We start from the raw sequence: 21,206 nt of genomic DNA on the forward strand, positions 1-21,206 counted from the left end.
TATATATATATATATATATATATATATATATATATATATATATATATATATATATATATATACATATATAGACAGATATATACATATATATATATATATAGGAAAACAGCAAATTGAACTCACCAAAATATCTCAGTAAAATTTTCATTTTGTGGATTTAAAGAAAGTTGTGTGAGCATAATTCATAAGTATTGATTACTCATTAATCTTGAATTGTGAGCTTTTATAACGTAATACAATTACAATTTAAACCAAATAATTATTTCAAGGTATATAAAAGTATTGCCCTCATCTAGTTGAACCATTGCACATTCCTGTATTATTTAACTGACATTATTAAGTTAAAATAAAGTTAAAGTCCCCACTCCCGTTTATTTCTTCTTACTTTTTTTTTTTAATTTCTAACCTTAAAAATCTCCTTTACGCAACTCTGAGGTAGCATAAAACTAATGAAAAGTTAGCACAACTTACTAATAATGTAAGTTTATGTTTCACAAACTCACACTTTTAAGTTCAGGATCTAAAACTCGCAAGATTTATGTGACTCAGAGAGGTGAGTCAGAAGCCATGACTTCATGCGACTCAAATGTTTTGTATTGCAAAGGTGCCTCAGGGAATCTTGTCAGAATGCATCATTAAGTCCCTGCAACACCAAGAATGCAAGTCTCCACAGCAACGAATTATTTTTACGGTTCTCACACGTCTTTGCTAACATTGATGCAGGAGGGTGAGTGTTCCTGCTGCTGTTGTTTAGAGCAAATCAGAGTGGGACAGGCTTTTACTCGTCTTCTGTGAGGTGTAGTTAGTCTTTTTGGCCAGAAGGTGTCACTGTGTTGTAATGTGATAAGCATCAAGTTTTTATAAAGCTTCATAATTTGCTTCTTTTCACTTGCAGAAAACCAAGCGAGATGTGAATAACTTCGACCAGGACTTCACCAAGGAGGACCCGGTTCTGACGCCGACCAACGAGGCCATCATCCAACAGATCAACCAGGACGAGTTCAAGAACTTCTCCTACTGCGCCCCCGACCTAACACAGAATCAGACCTAACACACACACACACACACACATACCGGTCAGACAACAGTAACGCCTGGCGTGCTCACACTCAGCAGAACCAGAATACGCACTCTCTCACTCATTCGCACGGTCAATCTTTTCCTTTTAAAGCTCTTGGTTGTTGTTACTTTTCTGAAGCATTATTTACTTGCATTGTGTCGTTCTTGTTGCCTGAACGTTTTATGATGAATATGACTATGACAATAAATATGAACACGCACACCGCTCTCACACAAATGTACTCTGTTTAGACACACTCACACTGCTTCTCTCACCAGCACCAGCTCTCTCTGTCTCTCACATACTTACACACACACACACACACACACGGAGCGGCGGTGCGAAGGCTTGTACATAGCCTGTGTCGAGTGGCTGTATCGTGTCTGTATCGTCTGCTATTAAAGGGGGCGTCGTTGCGCATGGACAAGCACCCTTCCTGTGTTATTACTGTCCTTATCGTGGACCAGTTAGGGCCAAACACCCTTTTGTGCAATACCATAACTATCTATATATTTTATTGTTTGTTTTTTTTTTCTTTAAAAATGTTTTGTTCTGTTGGATTTTGGGTGAAATTGCTTTGACTATCACACTCTCTGTCCTCCTGTCCTACGTACGGCGCCTTGCAGAATCATTCGTACCCTTTTTTTTTCCTAACTTATTCACATTAATTTTCAGGTGACAACCATAAATATTGTAAATCAATGTAAATTGGAAGGAGAATGACAAATAGCACATTTGCACATTTAGAGGCTGACAATTTCCCTCGTTTTTCTTCGCAGAATTGCTCAAGCTAATTCCTTCAAGTCTTGCTTTAGTTTGTCATTTAATTTCACATCTAGACTTCAACTAGGCCGTTCCAAGACATGAATAGGCTTCAGTCTAAACCAGTGCCGCTTTGACTGTATCTTTAGAGTCGTCTTGCTGCTAGAATATAAAGTATTGTAGAGCCTTAAACTGGTTTTCATCAAGTATTTTTATCTCCATCCAGTGCAGTGCCACAGCATTATGCTGTCATCACTGTGTTTCATGATGGAGATGTTGTTTTCAGGATGATGTGCAGGAGAAAAATATCAGATAATGAACATTTTGGGCACAGAGATTGCTGTCTACGTGGTTTGTAGTGATAGTAAAAACTGCAAACAATAGCTTCCTTCTTGCTGAAATGTGGTTTCTACTTTTTGGAAACTTCTTGGAATACTCTACTTTGTTTAGACGTATTACAGGAAAGGGGGATGACTTTTCTGTTTTTTATCTGTCAAATATTGTGAAAGTGATTCATAATTTGCTTCTACTTTGCGGTGATGCAGCTTTTTGCTGTCGCATTAAATCCCATTGAAATACGTTTAAAATTGTTGTGAAATGACAAAAAAGTATGGAAACCTAACAGGGGCATGGATGCTTTTTACAAGGCGCTGTATGTACAGTGAATGTTACAGGCTATTGAACTAATTATGTGGAGCAGAGTGTTACAGGCGGCCTGTGTAGCAGTAAAAAACTCCGGTGTCCAACTGTTTCATCCGTCTGTTAAGTTTCAGAGACCTGCCGGCCGGTGTGAATGTGTTGCCTTCTTTCTTTGTCTCTTCCATTCTTTCTTTCGCTCTTTCTTCCTTTCTGTCTTCCATTCTTCCTTTCTGTCTTCCATTCTTTCATTCCTTCTTTCTTTCTTTCTTTCTCTCTTTCTTTCGTTCTTTCTTCCTCGTTTTCTCCAAGTATTGTGAATGTACATTTTTGTGCGCATGAATGTGTGAACTTTAATCTCCTTCACGTCGTGCGTGACTTTTTGTTTTCTGCATTTCTGTATCTATGGCTACCACCGATGTTTCGCCCATCTTCCCTTTCAGCAATTCCTCTTTTCCCTGCTTCTCTTTGTCCCAAAGCCAAAAACTGCTCTCACTTTTGCTTTATTATTATTATTAGTTTTGTTTTTCAAAATGGCTTTTCTTTCTTATTGCTGTCTTTTTTAATTATTATATTAATTATTATTATTGTAAAGTGTATCTGGGGGATTAAAAACCTTTATGTGTAAAACTATAACTATACCATTATAGGTCTGTTACAGCCGGTTGTTAGGAAACTTGGTGAACCAGCAGCTGAATTACCTCTCACTTCAAACACGCAGCACTCACTGACTCTCCCCTTTGCTCGCTCCTCTCCTCCTCCTCCCTCTCTGTCTCTTTCTCTGAACCACACATGCACACACAAAGAGGGACGGTTTGTCGCCTTTCTTGTACAGCGATCTGAAGACGGGCCGGTTTGCTTGTCTGTGCAGTAGAGTCGGTGTGTAGTGACGCTTTGTGCACCCAGGGGTACGGCTGTTCCTGGTCACTCTTATCTTTTACTCTGTGCCAAAAATGTAGTGCAACAGCCGGGCTAGTCCCCCGTCTGGTCTGATTCCAATAAAACACTGAGCTGTCGACATCCATTCCAGACGACTCTGTCTGCTTTTTTCCCCCGCTTTCTCTCCTTTTTTATTACTGTTATTTCATGCTGTTGAGCTTTGGAGTCAAATCTGAGGGATGCTGAGAAAGTTTGCTGCCTGAAAAGGGAGGAGTGCGAGGAGGGGATCAGGTGATGCTTTTCCTGGCCAGCTGACCAATCACAGCTCTTGGTCTTTGGAGACCTGCTTGACTATTTGCATGCAGGAGGGAAGAGATGACACTCACTGGAGCCAGGCCAACTCATCTGTGCTGCAGGGAAACCTCTGTTAGCATTATGGCCATGCCGCCAGTCGGGGAACTCCACAGGACGCAATGACGGCCGACAAGGAGAAGAGACGGTAACCCTTTCGTTTTCTGATTGCTTTTTAAAAATCTGGAGGATATTAGAACAAGAATAAGTTGGCAAAGATCCGAACCCAGCCTGAAATTGGATAAAAGAGAAGTCTCATTCGCTTCCTCACTTGTTGAGAAATTTGCTGCAGTTGTTTTATAGTCGAGGTCACAAAGTCACAAAGTGAGCATTTTTAATCAGGCTGTCAGTATTTTAGCATGTTTAGTTATTTAACTTGCATAATGAGGCAAATTCGACTAGTTAAAAATATTCACTATGACATGACTTTAACTTGGTAAATTCTGAGATTTCGATTTGAATATGTTTTGCTTATTTTTTTTTTATTTCATTTACTTCATAGATGTATTTATTATTTCCATGATTTTTATTCCCTTTGTTATTTTTGTTTATATTTCTGTAATCAGGCATTGTTTTTATTATTATTTTTTCTATTTATTTACCTGCACCAGTAGGTATATCTGTGCATGTATGTGTGTTTGTACATATATACACAGACTTATGATTTTTCTGTATTTTTTCTTCATACTCTGCTAACCAAGCAACAATATTTTGTTGCCGAATTCACTGTCTTTTATCCAATGACAATAATTGTTAGGTTTTTTTGGCAACTAAATTACCTGATCGCCCCTACTATTGTTATTACTAATATTATTTCTTGTTGATGGTATGAAATGTGATTTCTTTTTGATGTAAGTACTTAGATTCAGTTTTTCCCCTGGTCTCTGCCACATGCAGAGCGATCAGCCGTGAGGCGGCCCGGCGGCGGCGGCGCGTGGAGTCGGACGTGTTTGGTGATCTGTCCCGCCTCTTGCCGCTCCAGCCCTCCGTCAGAGCTCATCTGGACAAACCCTCCGTCATCCGCCTCACCCTCAGCTACATACGCATGCAGGCGCTGCTCAAAGGTGAAAACACCTCGAAAACAAATCGGCCATTTATTGTGCTCAAATAGTCAAACTGTGCGAAAATAAAGATGAATTTTAAGAAATATTTATTGACTTATGAGTTCATGAAAAGAAAATGTGACTAAATTCCCTTCCAGTTCAAGTGAACAAAGGCAAATGAAAAATACATGATTCATCATTTGTTATTGCCTGTAATCTTTGCTAGAAGAATAAAAACTGGCAAAGGAAATGCGTTAGGTGTCAGACGGAGGAAGTATTACTTCACACCTGGAACAGACTCACATACATGTCAAATTTACAAAAATACACCACATCCTTTCCTCTGCCGTTTGCATCATTCACAGCAGCACAACTTTCTAAAAACTCATCTCTGTTCCTGGGTTCAAAACAGAAACTGCCGGGTCGGGCGCGGAGCTCGGACACGCCGTGAGATACCGCCACGGAGGAGAGGCGCTGGGCGGCTGTCGGTTTGAGTTGGGTAAAGAGACGGAGGGATTGAACCCGTTGGATGAAACCAGCATGTACCTGAAGATCCTGGAGGGATTTCTCATGGTGCTGTCCACCGTGGGAGACATGATCTTCTTATCGGACAACGTCAGCAAGTACATGGGCCTGAGCCAGGTGAGTCTGCAGGTGAGAGGTTTTACTGGTACTTTCTGCTTTTTTTTTAACTCTTTGTTTCCTGGCAGACTGAGCTGATGGGGCACAACATCTTTGAGTATACTCACCCGTGTGACCACGAGGAAATCAGACATAACCTGCGTCTGACTGCAGGTCGGTGTGTTTCAAAGCATAGCAATGAAAATACAATTTCTTTCCACTGCAGTTTTTCCTTACACTCAACTTTCCATCAGCATGCTTGGACATTGCTCTCTGTGAACAGCCACAGGTCCCACTTGTAGAGTCTGATCTTATGCAGAGCAACTGTTCGATAGTCTTCCAATGATTGTTTTGGCCATAATGCATTTTTTATTTCATATTCTAGCTTTTTCAAGATGTTAAATTCTGGATTTTCATTATCTGTAAGCTATGTTAATTAAAATGACCAGAAATAAATGCCCGAAATACATCCCTTTGTGTGTGACGATGCTACCTGATTTTCACTTTTTAAATTGAGCCCTACCTTCAAATACACATTCAATAAACTAGAATATTATTGAGAAGTCAGTTTATTTCAGGAACTTTATCACCTAGTAACCCGCATCACACTCCGCAAAAGCTCTAAATCTTACCAAGTATTGTTGGTCTAGTTTCAAGTCATAATATCTTACGACAAAACTAACTTATAGGTAACTTTTCAGCAAGATATAGGAGCTTGTTTTGAGAAAATAATTCCTAAATATCAATTAAAACAAGATATTTTCCCATGTTGTAGGTGAAATAATCTGCCAGTTGAACTCGTACTTTTTATCAATATTATGAAATTATTGACCTAAAACAAGCTTCTATGTTTTGCTGAAAAGTTACTTGTAAGTTAAAATATTGGCTTTTGAAACAAGACAAAAAAATATATATTTGGTAGGATTTTGTGTTTTTTCAATGTATAAATTAATTTTACACAGATGGTTGTTTGAAAGTCTTTATCAATGAGGATTTTCCACTTACTGTTAATGAAAACAAACAGAATATTACATCAGACGAATAAAATAAACCATTTTTAACGCAGAAATGTAGCCTTAATGAAAAGTAAGGCTAAAGTCACAAAGTAATGCTCTAATGTTCCTGTTTCTTGGAGAACTTGGGTGCAGCCAGAAGAGGGATTTCGTCATGAGGATAAAAAGCGCTCTGACACACCGAGGAAGAGTCGGGAACCTCAAGTCGACCACCTGGAAGGTCGGTGGTGCAGGTTAAGACTTCAGACCCGGGAGGTCGGGTTCTGGCGCTGCTGTTAACTCTGCTCTCCGTGACTCCAGGTGCTGCACTGCCAGGGCAGAGTGAAGCTGTGCTCGGCCTCGTCTTCGGTGTCCTGCCTGCTGCTGACCTGCCGACCTCTGCCGCTCTCACACACGCTCCTCAGCACACACACCTTCACCAGCCAGCACAGCATGGACATGAGGTTCACATACTGCGACCAGAGGTGCATAAACTCACCGCCATTAGCCACAGTTTGTAGATTCTCCGTTTTCAACAAGCCTCTTGCAGGTTTGAGTAACTTTAAAGAACATTACTACTAAAATGTAGGACTTAAATGAAAAAAGTAACATTAAATGTAGCTTTTTTTTACTAATGTATGTATGAGTGCCTTTTAGTGTGCTTTGCATACTATAAAAAGTGTCATTATTTTTACATTATTCAAATCACTTTACGCTGATTATTAAATAAAAAGAGATGCACATATATGAAGAGTAAGTTTTAGTTTTCACAAAAACATGACTAATTTTATAAGACAAGTTATGGCACAAGTCTTAGATTCTCCCAAATATTGAATTATTTTGTATTTGTGACATTCAGATTAAAATAAATCAGATATACGAGGATTAGGCCTGTCACAATGATCAATAAATGAATTAATCACATGATAAATTAAAGTAAACTCAATCATTTTCGCTTGCATAATTTATCATTTTTCTATGATAAAATGATAAACGTCTTCAGTCTGGTGATTTGGTCTCAACCCGCCCTTATTTTGAAGGACAATTTTGTTTATAGAGACTCCATGATTCATTTTATTTGTTTCTGTTTTGTTTATTTATTTTGAAAATTGAAAATGTCTTCCAGTCCCAGTAGTAAATGTCCATCAGAATGTAAAGTTTATTGATCTTTCAGAATATGTTCTTGTATTATGATTACTTGAAAATGGTCTCAAAACAACAACATTGTCGTTTATGGCAGCAACTTCTGGGACAGTTTATCATCAAGCAGATCTTATTATCACAGGCCCAGCAAGGATTGGCTTTGATTGAGTTTGAAAGTGTATTTTGATTTTGCATTTTGTGGTTCTGAGTCTGACCCACCTCTCGCTGGCAACTTCCGTCTTCACAGTGGTTAAGATGGTAAATTACGGTGAATCTTAACAGGAAGAGGCCAAACTGCCTCGTGTGTCAAATTTTGGTGGTTAGTTTCACCTCTTGCATACTATCTCGCTCTATTTCTGTATTTCTACTTTTATTTGTCCAAATTTGTAAACGTAATTACTTCCACATTTACTCGTCCAGTTCCTTATTGCTATATTTTGTTATCTTTATTTTTCTGTGACTGTCTTTGAATAAGATAGGAGGCCTGAACCTCAGCAGAGCCTGTCAGACTGTGACCTGCTCTGAAAACAACTACTTTAAAGACTGTTTATGACCGTTTTATCACTTCCTTTTAACGAACCAAGACATCTTGTTATAATAGTCTGAATATTTATTTAAATAATTATTTCTTTCTCAGTCTGAAGCTTTTTTCCCATGGAGAAACATTGCAGTTTGTTAAAAATTAGCTGTTAATTTTGGATGTGGGTCCAACTAACCACCAATTATATGAGGTTTTGATTATAGGATAGCAAAAACATCATGGTTTATTTATATTAGTTAGACATTACTAATTACTTCCATTAAGACTCAATAAATACACAAAAGCATTTTTTTCTTTATTACTGCATCTATATTTCTGCAAATGAAGCTGAAAAGCCTAAAACAAGAAGACAAAATTTGACAATAATTTTAGTAAACAAATTCAAAAATACATGAAACAAAACAAAGTAAAGAAACAAGTGCAGAAGAATTAACTAACTAACAGGGAAACCCAGATAAGGTCAGAAAAAAAACACTTTACATTACATAAATCATTCCCATTAAATTTCTTTAACAGAATTTGTAAAATTCATTTTCTCACTCAAGTTAATTACCATTGCTGTGATCACCTGAAAATAACATCACTTAACCTCATGCTAAGCTATGCATATGTTCAGTCTGCACTGATGAACATCCTGGCTTCAGCTCCAGGGTGACGCCCTCCTGCTGAATTATTCTCTAATTCAGCAAATAATTATTGCCTCATTTTGTCATTAATTCAGTTCAAAAAAGTGAAAATGACACAGAATGTAGCTTCTCCACAAAGACTTGTATAAAGTTTTCATTTATGTTCATTTGTATGATTATGCCTAGTCCAATTACCAAATCAATCGCTGCATCAGGGCAGCATCTGATGGAGGTGATCAACCACAGTTGAGTTTTTCCTTCCGCTCAACTTCCCATTAGCACTCAATGGCTTATGCAAGTTGCTCTTTTGTCTTCAACAATGGTTCTTTGATTGAACGTATATATTTAATTGAAAATAACAGTAATTAATATTTTTAAATGTAAAAACAAATGCTGATTTAAGCAGTTTTTCCCCATTTTTCATGGAATAAATGCAATGAAAGCGAAAAGTACAAATATTATTTATTGAAATTAATTTTTGTCTATCATTTTTGTTTTCTTACATTTTTTCCCCATCTCATTGGAAAAATATCTGTCCGCTTTGTAAGTTTTTTAGCTTATGGTAAATCTTAAACATTACATGTTTTTTTCCTAAATTTGTTTTATTTTGCTACACTGAGGAAAAAAATTTAAACAATTTGGATTGTAACAGTTGCTATCCATTTTTTAGGTTACCAAATGTTTGGTTTTCATTTGAAATAATTTATCTCTGCGACAATACTACATCTAACACTGTCACTTTATTCTTCAACTCATGAAAATATGCAAAATAAAAATAGAGTCCAGATCAACAGATGTGTTGTCAAGAGAAATCTGCAATGGATCACCAAAATAGATGATTTTTGTTTTACAAACCTCCCAATTTTGTCCAAGAATTAAGAGGAATTTCCCTCCAGCGTGAAACAGCAGGTGGAAGAGGGAAGCGGTCCACAATGTGACACACGCTGGTCACGCTGCAACCGCACAGAAAACTCCAGTCACTCTCAGCTCAACTCAGTAGAATGTAGGAAACTTTTAATGTTCTCTAAATTAATTGTTTCTTTCTTGAAACCACAACCCAGTCTTTGTTTCACATGATAAAAGTTTTCTAGCAACAAGCAGAAAACGAGACAATGAGGAGAAAAGTGATAAAAATACGACAGCTGCAAAGTGAGCATGTGCAAAACGTAGTAACAGTATAAACAAGCAACATGTTTCGATGAGTAGTTCTCTGCAAAATGTTCTTTAATATTTTATTTATTTATTTACAAAAGTAGGGGTTCATTGTAAAATAGAAGGAAAATAGTTCAATTTTTTAACAGGTTGTGCTGTGCATTTATAGTAAGACATTTAATTTTATAAACCTGAATAAAATCCAGTCCAACCAGTAGCTATCAGACATCATTTAGTTGGTAAATAAAGTAAATATAATGTGGATTTTAGTCCTCATCTGGTCTGTGAAGGTGTCATATGCACTCAAAAACATAACAAATTGGTCAAATTAGAAGTTTTAAAGCAGAGTTACTCTAAAATAAATAATACCACAACTCCAAACCTACCAAAAAATGTCTGTCCACCAGCTGTCAGGTCTCTAGTGGCTCTGAGGGAGCTGCAGAGAGCTACAGCTCATGTGGGAGAAAGAAATCCACATCTTATATATAATAATATAAATTTAGAAAATCATGTTTTTCTTTCTGATGCATTTTTCATCATACAAAATCCTCTTATAATAAAGCAAAGTTTGAGTTTTAATATGTGAATCTGTGAAATTCTTAAATATGAAAACTGATTATTGATAAATGCAAATAAATCAATAAATACACAAAACAGCTAAAGAAAGTGTAGCAGCTTGGAAGTAGTCAGAAGAAATATTTCCTTCTGTTTTTGATAAAAATCTGTTATAATCTTTCCAAACTAAAACCTCTCAGTTGTCTTATGTTAGATTTGCGCGTCATTATGCTTGTGCAATTAGGCAGAACTAATATTTCCTTCGTCAGTTCTGGATGTGATGAAATTGTTTAAACAGGAAGTAAAATTGTTACATGTAACACACGTCTGTCAATTTGTCAGGGTTTTTCTGGATAAAATGAATGAAGCTGCTGAAGGTGTTTAAGGTTAAATTGGCAAACTTTTAAAAAGCCTTTAAAAGTTCAATGTGTTCAAACAAAAATACGACAAAAATAATTTATTTAGTTAGAAAAACTGTTTTTTCTAAACTTTCTCAAGTTTATTAAATTAAATTAACTTAATCATTTCATTTAAATGATTATTCAACATTGAAGATTAATGTTGAACATTAATAAATATTATTTTTATATAAACAGTCTTATGTTATAGAAATAATCTGAGAGATTTTAAGAACATTTCACATTAATATGTCTAATCTGAACATAAAAATGTAGAAAAAGCAACTATGTTTCCTTTTATTGCTAATTTTGATGCCTTATTCTAAATCTTTCATTAAAAATGTTTAAAAAATGCAGCGTTCGTCTGAAAGTTTCTGTTTTGTTGAATAAATGAATCTTTTGTGTTCGTGCAGAGTGACGTCTCTTCTCGGCTACCGGCCGGAGGAACTGCTGGGCCGATCCATCTACGATGTCTGTCACACTCTGGACACAACCTGCCTGAACAAAAATCACCTGAACCGTAAGAACTGACACACACACACACACACACACACACACACACACACACACACACACACACTCAGAGCTACACCTGTGTGACGGTCTCACTTGATCCTTCAGTGTGTCTGAAGAATCAGTCGGTCAGCGGTCAGTACAGGATGCTAGTGAGGAGTGGAGGTTACGTCTGGGTGGAGAGTCACAGCGCCGTCATCCCAGGTGTCCAATCGTCCAGATCCAGACCCATCCCCAACCAGACGCTCTGCATCCTCAGTGTCACCTACATCCTCAGGTGTGTGTGTGTGAAACATAAAGCTGATAAAACTTGATAGTGTATTGATGAATTCTTCTTTTTCTGTTCATTTCTGTGGCTTACAGATGCTGACAACACTACTTTTAAATCTAAGAATTTCCAAGACTAATAAAAATGTTTTTTTCACTTTCAAATATTAAGAATGACACAACATTGTAGTGGAAAGTTGAGTGGAAGGAAAAGATGTGGTGGAAAAATATGTACAGGCAAAAGGGAAAGTTGTAAATTCACTCTGTATTTTCCATTTGCATGAAGTTGGTCACCTACATATTTCTAATTAACTGAAATTGTTATCAAATGTTTGTGCTACATTTGTGAAAAAAAAACATTTTTATATGTAAGAAATTAAATCTTTTCAGAGGTCGAGTGTATTTTGTCCTTCCACTCAACTTTCCATTTTCTTGTTTTTATAATCTGTAAGCATTCTGCTTCCACTTGATTTTGTGGATCAAAACATAACTTTTGATCCACAAAAGTTATGTTTTGTAGATATATAATATATTATATATATAATATATTTATATAAAGATATATTTTATAGTCTTTTTTGAGAAAACTAAAGTTTTATTTATCAACTAAATTAGCTTACAATGTTTTTTAATGAAATTGTAAAGGTGCTGAGAAGCATTTCTGTTGAATAGTGCCTTTAATGACATCTGCTCTGTGTCACAGCGGCGTGGAGGAGCCGTCTCTGCAGCTCTCTTTGGATCAAACTTTCCAAAGATACTTGAGATGAAATCAAAGTTGGAAGAAAAAAATCTGCTGCGACCAAAACTCTACTAGCTTTCTTTTTTTTAATGTATTATTTTCCCTAATTTTATGTTTAATAAATTTGAACTTTTATCTTTCCAAAACGACTTGTGCTTTGTTCTGCTTCTTACGATACTTTGATGCAAAGCTGGACGTGCCTCCAGAAATTTGCTGTAACGTTGAGTTCAGTGGCGGTTCAGGCAGATAACCCTCCAACTTCTCCGTTTGGTACCGTAGTTTCATAATCGCTGCTGCAGACTGTGGTTGACAGGCAGTTGACGGGGCGGAGTCACACGAAACGTGTTGACAAAAACAGCCTGTTTGACCTTTCCTTGACCTCCCTGGGTCTGACCGTGCTTCCTATGGGGTCGGCTGCTGGGCCACCTGACACGTGGGGTGCGTGCAGGACGCGCACACACAGATGCGCACTCTGCTGATGAGGAGATGTGAGTACATGCGAGTCGAAGCCGCAGCTTCCTGAATAGAGGCAGTCGACAGGAAAGTTCTCGTGGGAACTGTTTAAACTTTTTACCTCTCGACCTCTGAATGCACGCCGAGTTTCAGTATCACCGACTGCAGAGCGAAAAACGAGAGAGTAGAAAATAGCTTCAGAATGAAATGCATGAAGGTTGTCAGTAAAATAAAACTGTCATCTCAACTGATTTAAATTTGTTCATGTGACTTCATCACAAGCGCGTAGCAGCTCTTCGGTAAACAGACCTGCAGATGCAACAATATTTTAACGTAACCAAAACAAAAAAAAAAACAAATAAAGTCTTTTATGAATCTGAATACAGAGTTTGACTATGTTGAAAAGCAGGAATAAATGAGGAATCCTTAAAATTCCCAATTTATTTTGGTCTTAAAGGTTTAATTATTTATCATTTGGAATCTGAAGCTGTTCTTAGGGTTAAAGTTTCACCTTTTAGTGCAAACCATTCATCTCTGCAACCTTTGTAACGTAAAGAGCTGTTTTGCTCTCAGGCAGAACAGAAAAACTAAAATGTCACATGACTTTTTGAAGAAAAGACATCCAATAAAATTTCGAAAAAAATCGTGTTTAGACATTTTTTTGTAATTTGTAGTGAACCACCACTTTGTCTCTATTTTTAGGATTTAAAATAAACACTTTTAAAAGCCTTTAAAATAAATTATTGTTTTTTTTTTTTCTTGTACTGTGAATATTTTTGACTAAAAGAAAATAAAAAGCGCAGTTTCAATTACCACACAATTCATGTTCATGTTTTGTTTTTTTCTCCGTAATAATTATGGAGGTTAGAGATTCCCCTCTAGAGGGCGCCAGAGATCTCAATTTGAAGCCGGCTCAGGGAACAAAATAATAACGCATTAAATTAAATATCTTTGTGAATTCTCCGAGAGTGATCAACAAATTATAATGTGGAATTGCTATAGCTGATCAATTGTTCATAATATTTGTATTGAAACGCTGCTTTATACGTAGACTCAACCTGTATGTATGTTCTGGTTCAGTTTGGCAGCATCTGCACAGTTTACATCTCCAGATTGAGTCACGCTCCGTGAACTGCAATGTTCTAGCGCCACCTAGTGGTCAGGTGGAGTAACTGAAAGCTGCGTTTTTCAAGATTCACAAATTCAGAAAACCCGGATGCAGAATAAACAATGTGAGCTTCATCTGGCTCCTCTTGGACAGCAAAGGTATTATTTACATAAAGATTTTTCTGTGACTTTGCTGATTTGATTGGATTCTTTGTCATAAATCCATGTGAATTAAATTACTGGAGTCATAATTTATCTTTAAAAAAATCAGTCATTTCAGTGTTTTAATTATTTCCCTGTGTTTACTTTTTGACTAAATGATTTTGAGACTAACCGTTTGGACAAGCAAACTTCAGAGGCTTTGGACTCATTTACTTGGACTCAAGTATGACTTTTATTTTATTTTTTAGGAAAATCTTCTAGGACCTTAATCTGATCCAGATTTTATTGTTTAAATGATCTCAAAACTCTTGTTGGGTTTTCACTGAAATAACTAAAATTGGACTGATTCTTGCCGGTTTTGTGCATGAAAAGGCCTGGTGAGGACAAAGACGGGCTGCGCAACAGATGAGGAGGAAGCAGCGGTCACTCTGACAACTGAAAGAATAAAATGCCAACATGAGCTGAATGTGAGACAAAAACCATTATTAAGCAAGCAGCAAGACGCTTTCTGTTCCACTTTAAACATGCATATAATTCTGCTGAGCAGGCCTTTATTTTATCATTCACACAACCCATCACCTGTTTTTATGCTGACCCTCACCGTCACGCCCCTCCGGCTGGGAGGGAGTTGTCCGGCTGTGGGCCAATCAGAGGACGGTGCTCAGCCTTTAACGTGAACCCTGATAAATCAAAGTGAGTCACTGAGAGAAAAACAGAGAGAAGAAACGAGCGATAAGATTAAAACCAGAGCACACAAGGAGGAGGCTCTCGTTCTGACTGATTTTTCTAGGAGTTTGTTTTTGTTTGCTTTACATTTCAGAAGCAGCTTTTTAAATATGGTTGCATATTTGCAGAAATCCTTTAACCACTTTAATTTATTATCAGCATTCAGAGTCTTTATCAGTTCAAACTTTCTGCTAGTTAAGTTGAGTTTTGATTAACATAAATAATTTTAGCTTGTCTGTCACTTCTGTCACTCTGCCTCAGGGCAGCTGTGGCTACAATGTAGCTAACAATCATGACTGTGTGAAGGTCGTGTAAGTTGCTTTGGAGTTCTCTGACTTGATAAATCACTATATAAATGCAGACTATTTAGATAGAGCCAGTAGACAAACACATGTCATCTCACTTAGCAAAGGAAAGTCATTCTAATCTCTGGGTGGGCAATATGGACTTAATAATTTTATCACTATATTTTGTGAGACTATTGTGATATCAATAAAACTGGTTATATCAACTACATATCAATCATTGTTTAGGTGAATAACCACAAACACAAATATTGCTCTTGAGAAACATTCCCATTTGTAAAATGCTGCATAAAAAATATGATTTGTATCACTAAGCTGCATGCAGTAGCAGCATTTGATCCTATTTATTAATTTATTAATATTTATTGATATTCTTATTGAACAAATAGTGGAGAAAACAGTAAATATTTATTCAGATTTGGGGTTAAAGACTTTTTAAGGCTGTACGGTCCTCCTGATGTCACAGCTAAACAGAACCTCTAACCAGATGTAGCTTCTGCAAAGCTTAAGGATTTAAAAACTGTACACTTCTGAGAGTCAGTGTATGCATATATATGAAGCTGCATGAATAAGCCTTTACTTTGTGAAAGTTTGTAAATTCAAACTTGAATAAAATCATACAGGTTGTTATAAATTCCAGATCTTGTTGCGTTCATTTAAACGAGACACGTTTTTCTACATCGTTTGCATCTTTTTGCGTCTCTGCAGGATGCGCTCACCCCTCATTCCCTTTACATGCTGTTTGTCTTGCCTCACCTTATCTTTACTGCTGTTTAGTTATCTGCTTGAGAGAACAGAGAGAACAAACACATGAATGTCTGAAATCTGTGTACTTTCTCTCTTGGTTTTCATAAGAAAGGTAAATTGTGTGGTTGTTTCATCTCCGTCTAAAGTCAGGATATCAGCTTTTGGAGCCGATAACGTTTATGATCCCTTGGACAGGAGATAAGCTCCAGCATTATTGCATTAATTTAATGAAAGACTCATTTGTACATGAATGGCTGGACATGAAATATGAACTTCAAACGGATCTGAAGTCTGCATGTAAAAGTCCCAGCTGAGCCGTGAAGCCTCTTGCGTTTCATACAGTGTTGTGTAATTGTGCACTTGTTCTGCTGTTCAGCCACATGGGCTGATATTTGCTCTTGCATCCCAGGAAATGAATCTAATCTTATCGCGTGGGCAGAGTCCACAGATGCAGGTCTGGGGTCAGGGCCTCATGCAGACGGGCTCAGCACTCAGCACCATGTTGGCCAGTTGACGACTTATCCACGGGGGTTGTGCTTCAGTCTGAATTAATAACCCCGTGTTCAGCAGCATGCATGGACTGTTACACTGCTGCTCCGTCGGTGCCTTTGTGAAGCCTGATTACAGGCAGGCCGAAACAGATAACACTGACCTAGCAGCATCTCCAATCATATCTCCAGAGTCAATTAAAAAACTTACTGACTGATCTACTTAACTACTGGAAAGATCAACTTTGCTTTAACCTGGTAAAAATGGCATCATCAATCGCTTCTCTTTTATTCATACAATTTATTGCTTTTGTTGCTGCAAGTAAACCCAGTTTCTTGTGTGAGAAATGTATAAATTATTTAACATAAAAACAAACCACCAGAGACTCAGATAATCACCAGATTGTCTTTAGTCAGAGGCTTCTTCATGTATGCTGTAATGCAGACTGCTGCAGGAAAACTTTTCTGCCCAGATCCATCTCCATCAGCTCATGGACTAGTTGTCCCTCAAGCAGGTTTTGGACAGAAATCAACACTAATGCGTGTTAGGAAAAATGCCTATATGCCAGTGACCTTTTCCAATGAACATTTATGGTTTCAAGTTCAACATTTCATGAACTTTAGGACTGCCACGGTTATTATAATTGAAGTGTGTCCTCCGTGTAGTCAGAAAGGACAAAAGGTCTCTTGCCACGACAACAATCAGACATCAGTTTCGCTCCTTCAATAATCGTTTGTGCTAAGGAGAAAGTTAATGACTGATGAGTGAGATCTGGACCTCCGCAGATCCCATCTAGCTGTGTCACACACCCAACAGATCAGGGAAGTGCTGATGACAGCAGGCCTCACAGAGACCCTTTGATCAAACCACAAAGTACAAAACTGTTACCCTGTTGTTGCTCTAAGTAAGCTAATGAATGACTAGGCCATTTAATGGTAAGCTAATGACTGAGGGCAAAAGCTTTCTGCTTTCATCCAAATCCACATATTCATCATTCATTGAAACATGAGTAATACTCAATAATATAAAATATGATTATTATTAAATACTCAATAACATAAAATGTGATTTATGAGTGCTAGAAATCTAAGACTTTATGTCTCCTAAGAGAGTCTTATTCCAACTATTGATGTCCCTCTAATCAACAATCATGTAATATGGAGGCCATTTCAATATGGAGTCCCTTTTGTAAAGTTACAGACAAAAAGCAGTAATTTTGGTTATTTAGCCTATCATAAAAGCAAAAATTGAGGTGTATTTTTAAAGTCTTGTTATTTATTAATTTATGGATATCAACATTTCAAACTAAGTATCCATTAGCAATTATATTTCATTTATCTCGCTAACTATGTTTAGTTATCAAGATATTAAAATTTTAGATAAATATTTAGTTGGCAGCTGCACTGTAGTGCAGTTGGTAGCAATGTTGCCTTGCAGCAAGAAGGTCCTGGGTTCAATTCCAGGCCCCAGGCTCTTTCTGCATGGAGTTTGCATGTTCCTTCTTTCTGCATGGAGTTTGCATGTTCTCCCTGTCCATACGTGGGTTCTCTCCAGGTACTCAGGCTTCCTTCCAAAGTCCAAAAACATCACTGTTAGGTTAATTGGTCTGGGTGTGTGTGTGAGTGTGTGCATGGTTGTTTGTCTTGTCTGTCTCTGTGTTGACCTGCAACAGACTGGCGACCTGTCCAGGGTGACCCTGCCTCTCGCTCGGAACATCAGCTGGAGATAGGCACCAGCAACTCCCGACCTCACTGTGGACAAGGGTGTAAGAAAATGGATGGATGGATTTAGTTGGCAAGCTAAATATTACATTTAAAAGAAAATATTTTGTTAATAAGCTAAATATTTAACTTCAAATTAAAAATGTAGTTGATTTATTATTAATAATTATGTCCCTGGTAAAAGGATTTTGAGAGTGTCTTAGAAAAATATTTTGTTTTGGAAAATGTCCATCATGAATGCTTCATTGTCATTGGTCCAAATATGACGCATCTTACGCATGGGGCGTGGCTTCAGCCAATATTTCCACATTATGGCGACAACAGAACTATGACAGTGGAGTTGGTGACGGTAATTCTCACCTAACGTTTCTTGCCAACCGCCAATAATATTCAAGAAGAAGAAGTGTGACAGAGGAGTGCAGAAAAAAAAGGAAAGGAAAGGAAAGGAAAGGAAAAGACGACCACGGCAAAGATGGTGATGAAGAAAATGCCCGAACTTCCGGGCCTTTTAAGGAGACGAAAAAGAACCATCGTCCTCAAAACGTTAGCATTGCTAACAGCGACGCGTCGATCCCGCCTGATCCAGGAACTGTGGCTAATCTGGCCGTGTAAGCGCGACCTTCTTCGGCGGCTGCGGGCCCTTTGGGCGCAGCGAGGACCGGAGATGTTAACTTTCAAGCATCGGAGCGGGTGTGAAACTCTTCTCCACCTTCCACTTCAAACGTGAGTACATTCAAAGTCAGTGGCTGCGAGTCATCGGTCATGATTTCAAACGGGCATCAGTGACCGGAAGTAACATCTTTGTAACTTTATTGATTACAAAATATCAACAGGCTTTCAGTTATATTGGGAAAACGTCTTATTTGGACTTCAACAAAATGGAGGAATGAATGTGAAAAGTTTCCTTATCAATTTAATAATTATTAAGGCTAAATTTCATCTACATAAATGCAAATTTTTGAAGAAAAAACCAAACTTTTCTGTTTTTTTAATTGAACTTAAACGTTATTTATTAACAATTCAATCCTCAACCAACCAAAGAGCGGAGTCAACAATATGGGCTTGCAATCAACTTGGACTTTTGGATTACCTCTTATGTTAATATTCTGTAATGTCATTCTTGTTGTAAAATTTTCATCTGATGCTCCCCCTGGTTAAGTATTATTATTGTCTGACTGTGTTATGTTCACAATACATTTGTATTGTTGTTTTTTGGAATAAATAAAGTTAAAAAAAAAAAAAAAAAAAATCAGTGACCGGAAGTGCGCATAAAAACAGCGAGCACCACGGAAAGCGATGCAGTTTATTGAACACATTACAATGTAAATCGCGATAGACACGTGATAATTATCAATAGAAAGTAGGAATGTTCTGCAATTTCAGTGGACGCCGATCCGGAGCTGCACAGAATTAGGCAGAGGAAACTGCCATATTGTTAATTACCAAGCAACAACCAGTGGAGTTACTCGACAGATTAACTGCTGCTGCGTAACGGTTAGCCTGTTGAGCAGGGATGTCAAACTCATTTGCACAAGGGGCCAAAATTCAAAACACACTTAAGGTCATGGGCCAACCAGGATAAACATTTATTGAACACACTTAAACTTAATGTTTTTGGGACATAAATATGAATAAAAACAGACAGGAATATTAAATTTAAACCTTAAATCTCTTATACAGTATTTATTATTTTGCTCTAAATAAAAAATATCTTGTTAAATTATACAACTTAGAACTTAACGTAAACAACTTAACATTAAAATAACATTCAAACATGCATTGTGGGATGTGTCGTTCTGTGCAGTATTGTGTTATTAGCGCGGCGAAAAAGGTTGTTGTTCATATCGACGGGCCATTAATAACAATAATGTGAAATGGTCTTCCGGGCCGGATATGATTACACGGCGGGCCGGATGTGGCCCCCGGGCCGTGAGTTTGACACATGTGCTGTTGAGTAACGGTGAACGTTAGTGAGGGCTAACCGTTAGCCGAGGCTTCATAGCTGCTTAAAAATAACAAACAACCGTGTGGAGTGAAAACTATGGATACAGTAGAAAAGGTCATATCACCAGTGAGGCAGTATTTTAGATATTTAAAACACTAGCATGACACCCTTACGGTTTTTCAGTCACATTGTCCAGACTTGGCTGACATTTTCTACACTTGCCCCTGTACCAAAGAGTTAGTACTAAATCAATTGATTATGGTGATATGCCCGGACACAAAAGTCATAACATTTGGGTGCCTTGCACAAATTTTGTTTCATACTTTCACAGTTTTACTTCAGCCATATTGAAACGGAATCCCAGTTTTCATCAGATATATCAAATGAAAACGGATATACCAACCTCTGTGGAGAGGTTGTTTAAAATATTAAACCAGGAGTGTTGAACTTAAAGAGCTGGTTGTGGCAGAATATATTAATAAAATTACCCATTAACAAACTGTTAAAAGGGCAGTATTTTGTATTGTTCCATTTTTATAGCACAATCTCTAACTTTTACCTTCAGCCGTTTATAAAAATGTGTATCAAATATGACTTGAAAGAAATTTTACTTTTTAATTTAACACCTAAATTGGGACTCTGTCTCTTTAAGAAACGCCTATGCATTCAGGAAGTGATCACAAAATCGGTCCTCTATTAACCTTTTTTAAAACAACATTTTACCAGAGTTTCAACAAGAAGTGGCTCAAATAATGAGCTCAGTAGATGCACAATTTCACCAGGTGTTTGCTAATTGCTGCTGGCTAGTCTGAAGGAGCTGCTCTGTGGGGTGGAAGCTCTGAGGAGGAGCTTCGTCCTAGAAAGTGGTGCTAGGTCCACCCAGGCTTTTTGCACAGCTGTATGGTTGTCCCAGGCGATTGAAGGATTTCTCCAACATGGATGAAACAATCAAAACAACACTCCAGGCGTGTTTTTGTGGAGGGAATAACAAACATCATAGCAGACTATTTCACACAATACAAATTTCTCTAACTTTGATTTGTACTTCTTAAAATTAAAGTCCTTTTCACATTGATTTATTTGATCTTATACAGAGTTGAAAGTAGCTCCAGGACGGCAACAACTACCTGGCAGTAGTTTGTCACCTACTACCGAGATCCACCCAAACTCTTCTGCGATCAACGTATTGAGCATCCCTGCTCTAGTATAACACAAACAGTTCAGAAACAATATAAAATGAGGGGAAAAAAGCTATTTATTAACTTAAACTGTG

General features: G+C 37.4%; 2 protein-coding genes and 1 long non-coding RNA gene across 4 annotated transcripts in view; 2 read left to right on the top strand and 1 right to left on the bottom strand.

Annotated features, from left to right (window-relative positions):
• Positions 1 to 3,482, top strand: part of prkcea (protein kinase C, epsilon a) — a 43,243-nt gene extending 39,761 nt beyond the window's left edge. For both annotated transcript variants that reach the window (XM_055042687.1, XM_055042688.1), the window contains one exon: positions 896 to 3,482. In XM_055042687.1, coding sequence (XP_054898662.1) covers positions 896 to 1,051 — 156 coding nt within the window. In that variant the 3' untranslated portion in view covers positions 1,052 to 3,482. The remainder of the gene's footprint in view (positions 1 to 895) is intronic.
• A 99-nt stretch (positions 3,483 to 3,581) lies between these two features.
• On the top strand, positions 3,582 to 13,439 carry epas1a (endothelial PAS domain protein 1a). The gene is made up of 9 exons (XM_055042689.1): positions 3,582 to 3,836; positions 4,586 to 4,752; positions 5,144 to 5,373; positions 5,442 to 5,526; positions 6,488 to 6,585; positions 6,666 to 6,829; positions 11,173 to 11,279; positions 11,381 to 11,549; positions 12,243 to 13,439. Exons 1-9 carry the CDS (start codon positions 3,811 to 3,813, stop codon positions 12,304 to 12,306), a joined length of 1,110 nt encoding a protein of 369 aa, XP_054898664.1. The 5' UTR covers positions 3,582 to 3,810; the 3' UTR covers positions 12,307 to 13,439.
• A 4,224-nt stretch (positions 13,440 to 17,663) lies between these two features.
• Positions 17,664 to 18,525, bottom strand: LOC129368177 (uncharacterized). The gene is made up of 3 exons (XR_008606797.1): positions 18,349 to 18,525; positions 17,931 to 18,018; positions 17,664 to 17,834 (listed from the first exon to the last, which is right to left on the bottom strand). It is a non-coding gene; the product is annotated as an uncharacterized LOC129368177 (long non-coding RNA).
• Between the last annotated feature and the right edge of the window lie 2,681 nt (positions 18,526 to 21,206).

The sequence above is a fragment of the Poeciliopsis prolifica genome, unplaced genomic scaffold, assembly GCF_027474105.1.
Source record: "Poeciliopsis prolifica strain line A6 unplaced genomic scaffold, Auburn_PproV2 SCAFFOLD018, whole genome shotgun sequence".
Classification (NCBI taxonomy): domain Eukaryota; kingdom Metazoa; phylum Chordata; class Actinopteri; order Cyprinodontiformes; family Poeciliidae; genus Poeciliopsis; species Poeciliopsis prolifica.

What these genes read in the sequence shown, in the direction of transcription:
- epas1a (XM_055042689.1), top strand. Translation starts at nt 3,811, where the DNA reads ATGACGGCCGACAAGGAGAAGAGACG. An exon ending in CATGCAGGCGCTGCTCAAAG is followed by an intron (nt 4,753 to 5,143) that starts GTGAAAACACCT and finishes GGTTCAAAACAG; the next exon opens with AAACTGCCGGGTCGGGCGCG. An exon ending in TAACCTGCGTCTGACTGCAG is followed by an intron (nt 5,527 to 6,487) that starts GTCGGTGTGTTT and finishes TGTTTCTTGGAG; the next exon opens with AACTTGGGTGCAGCCAGAAG.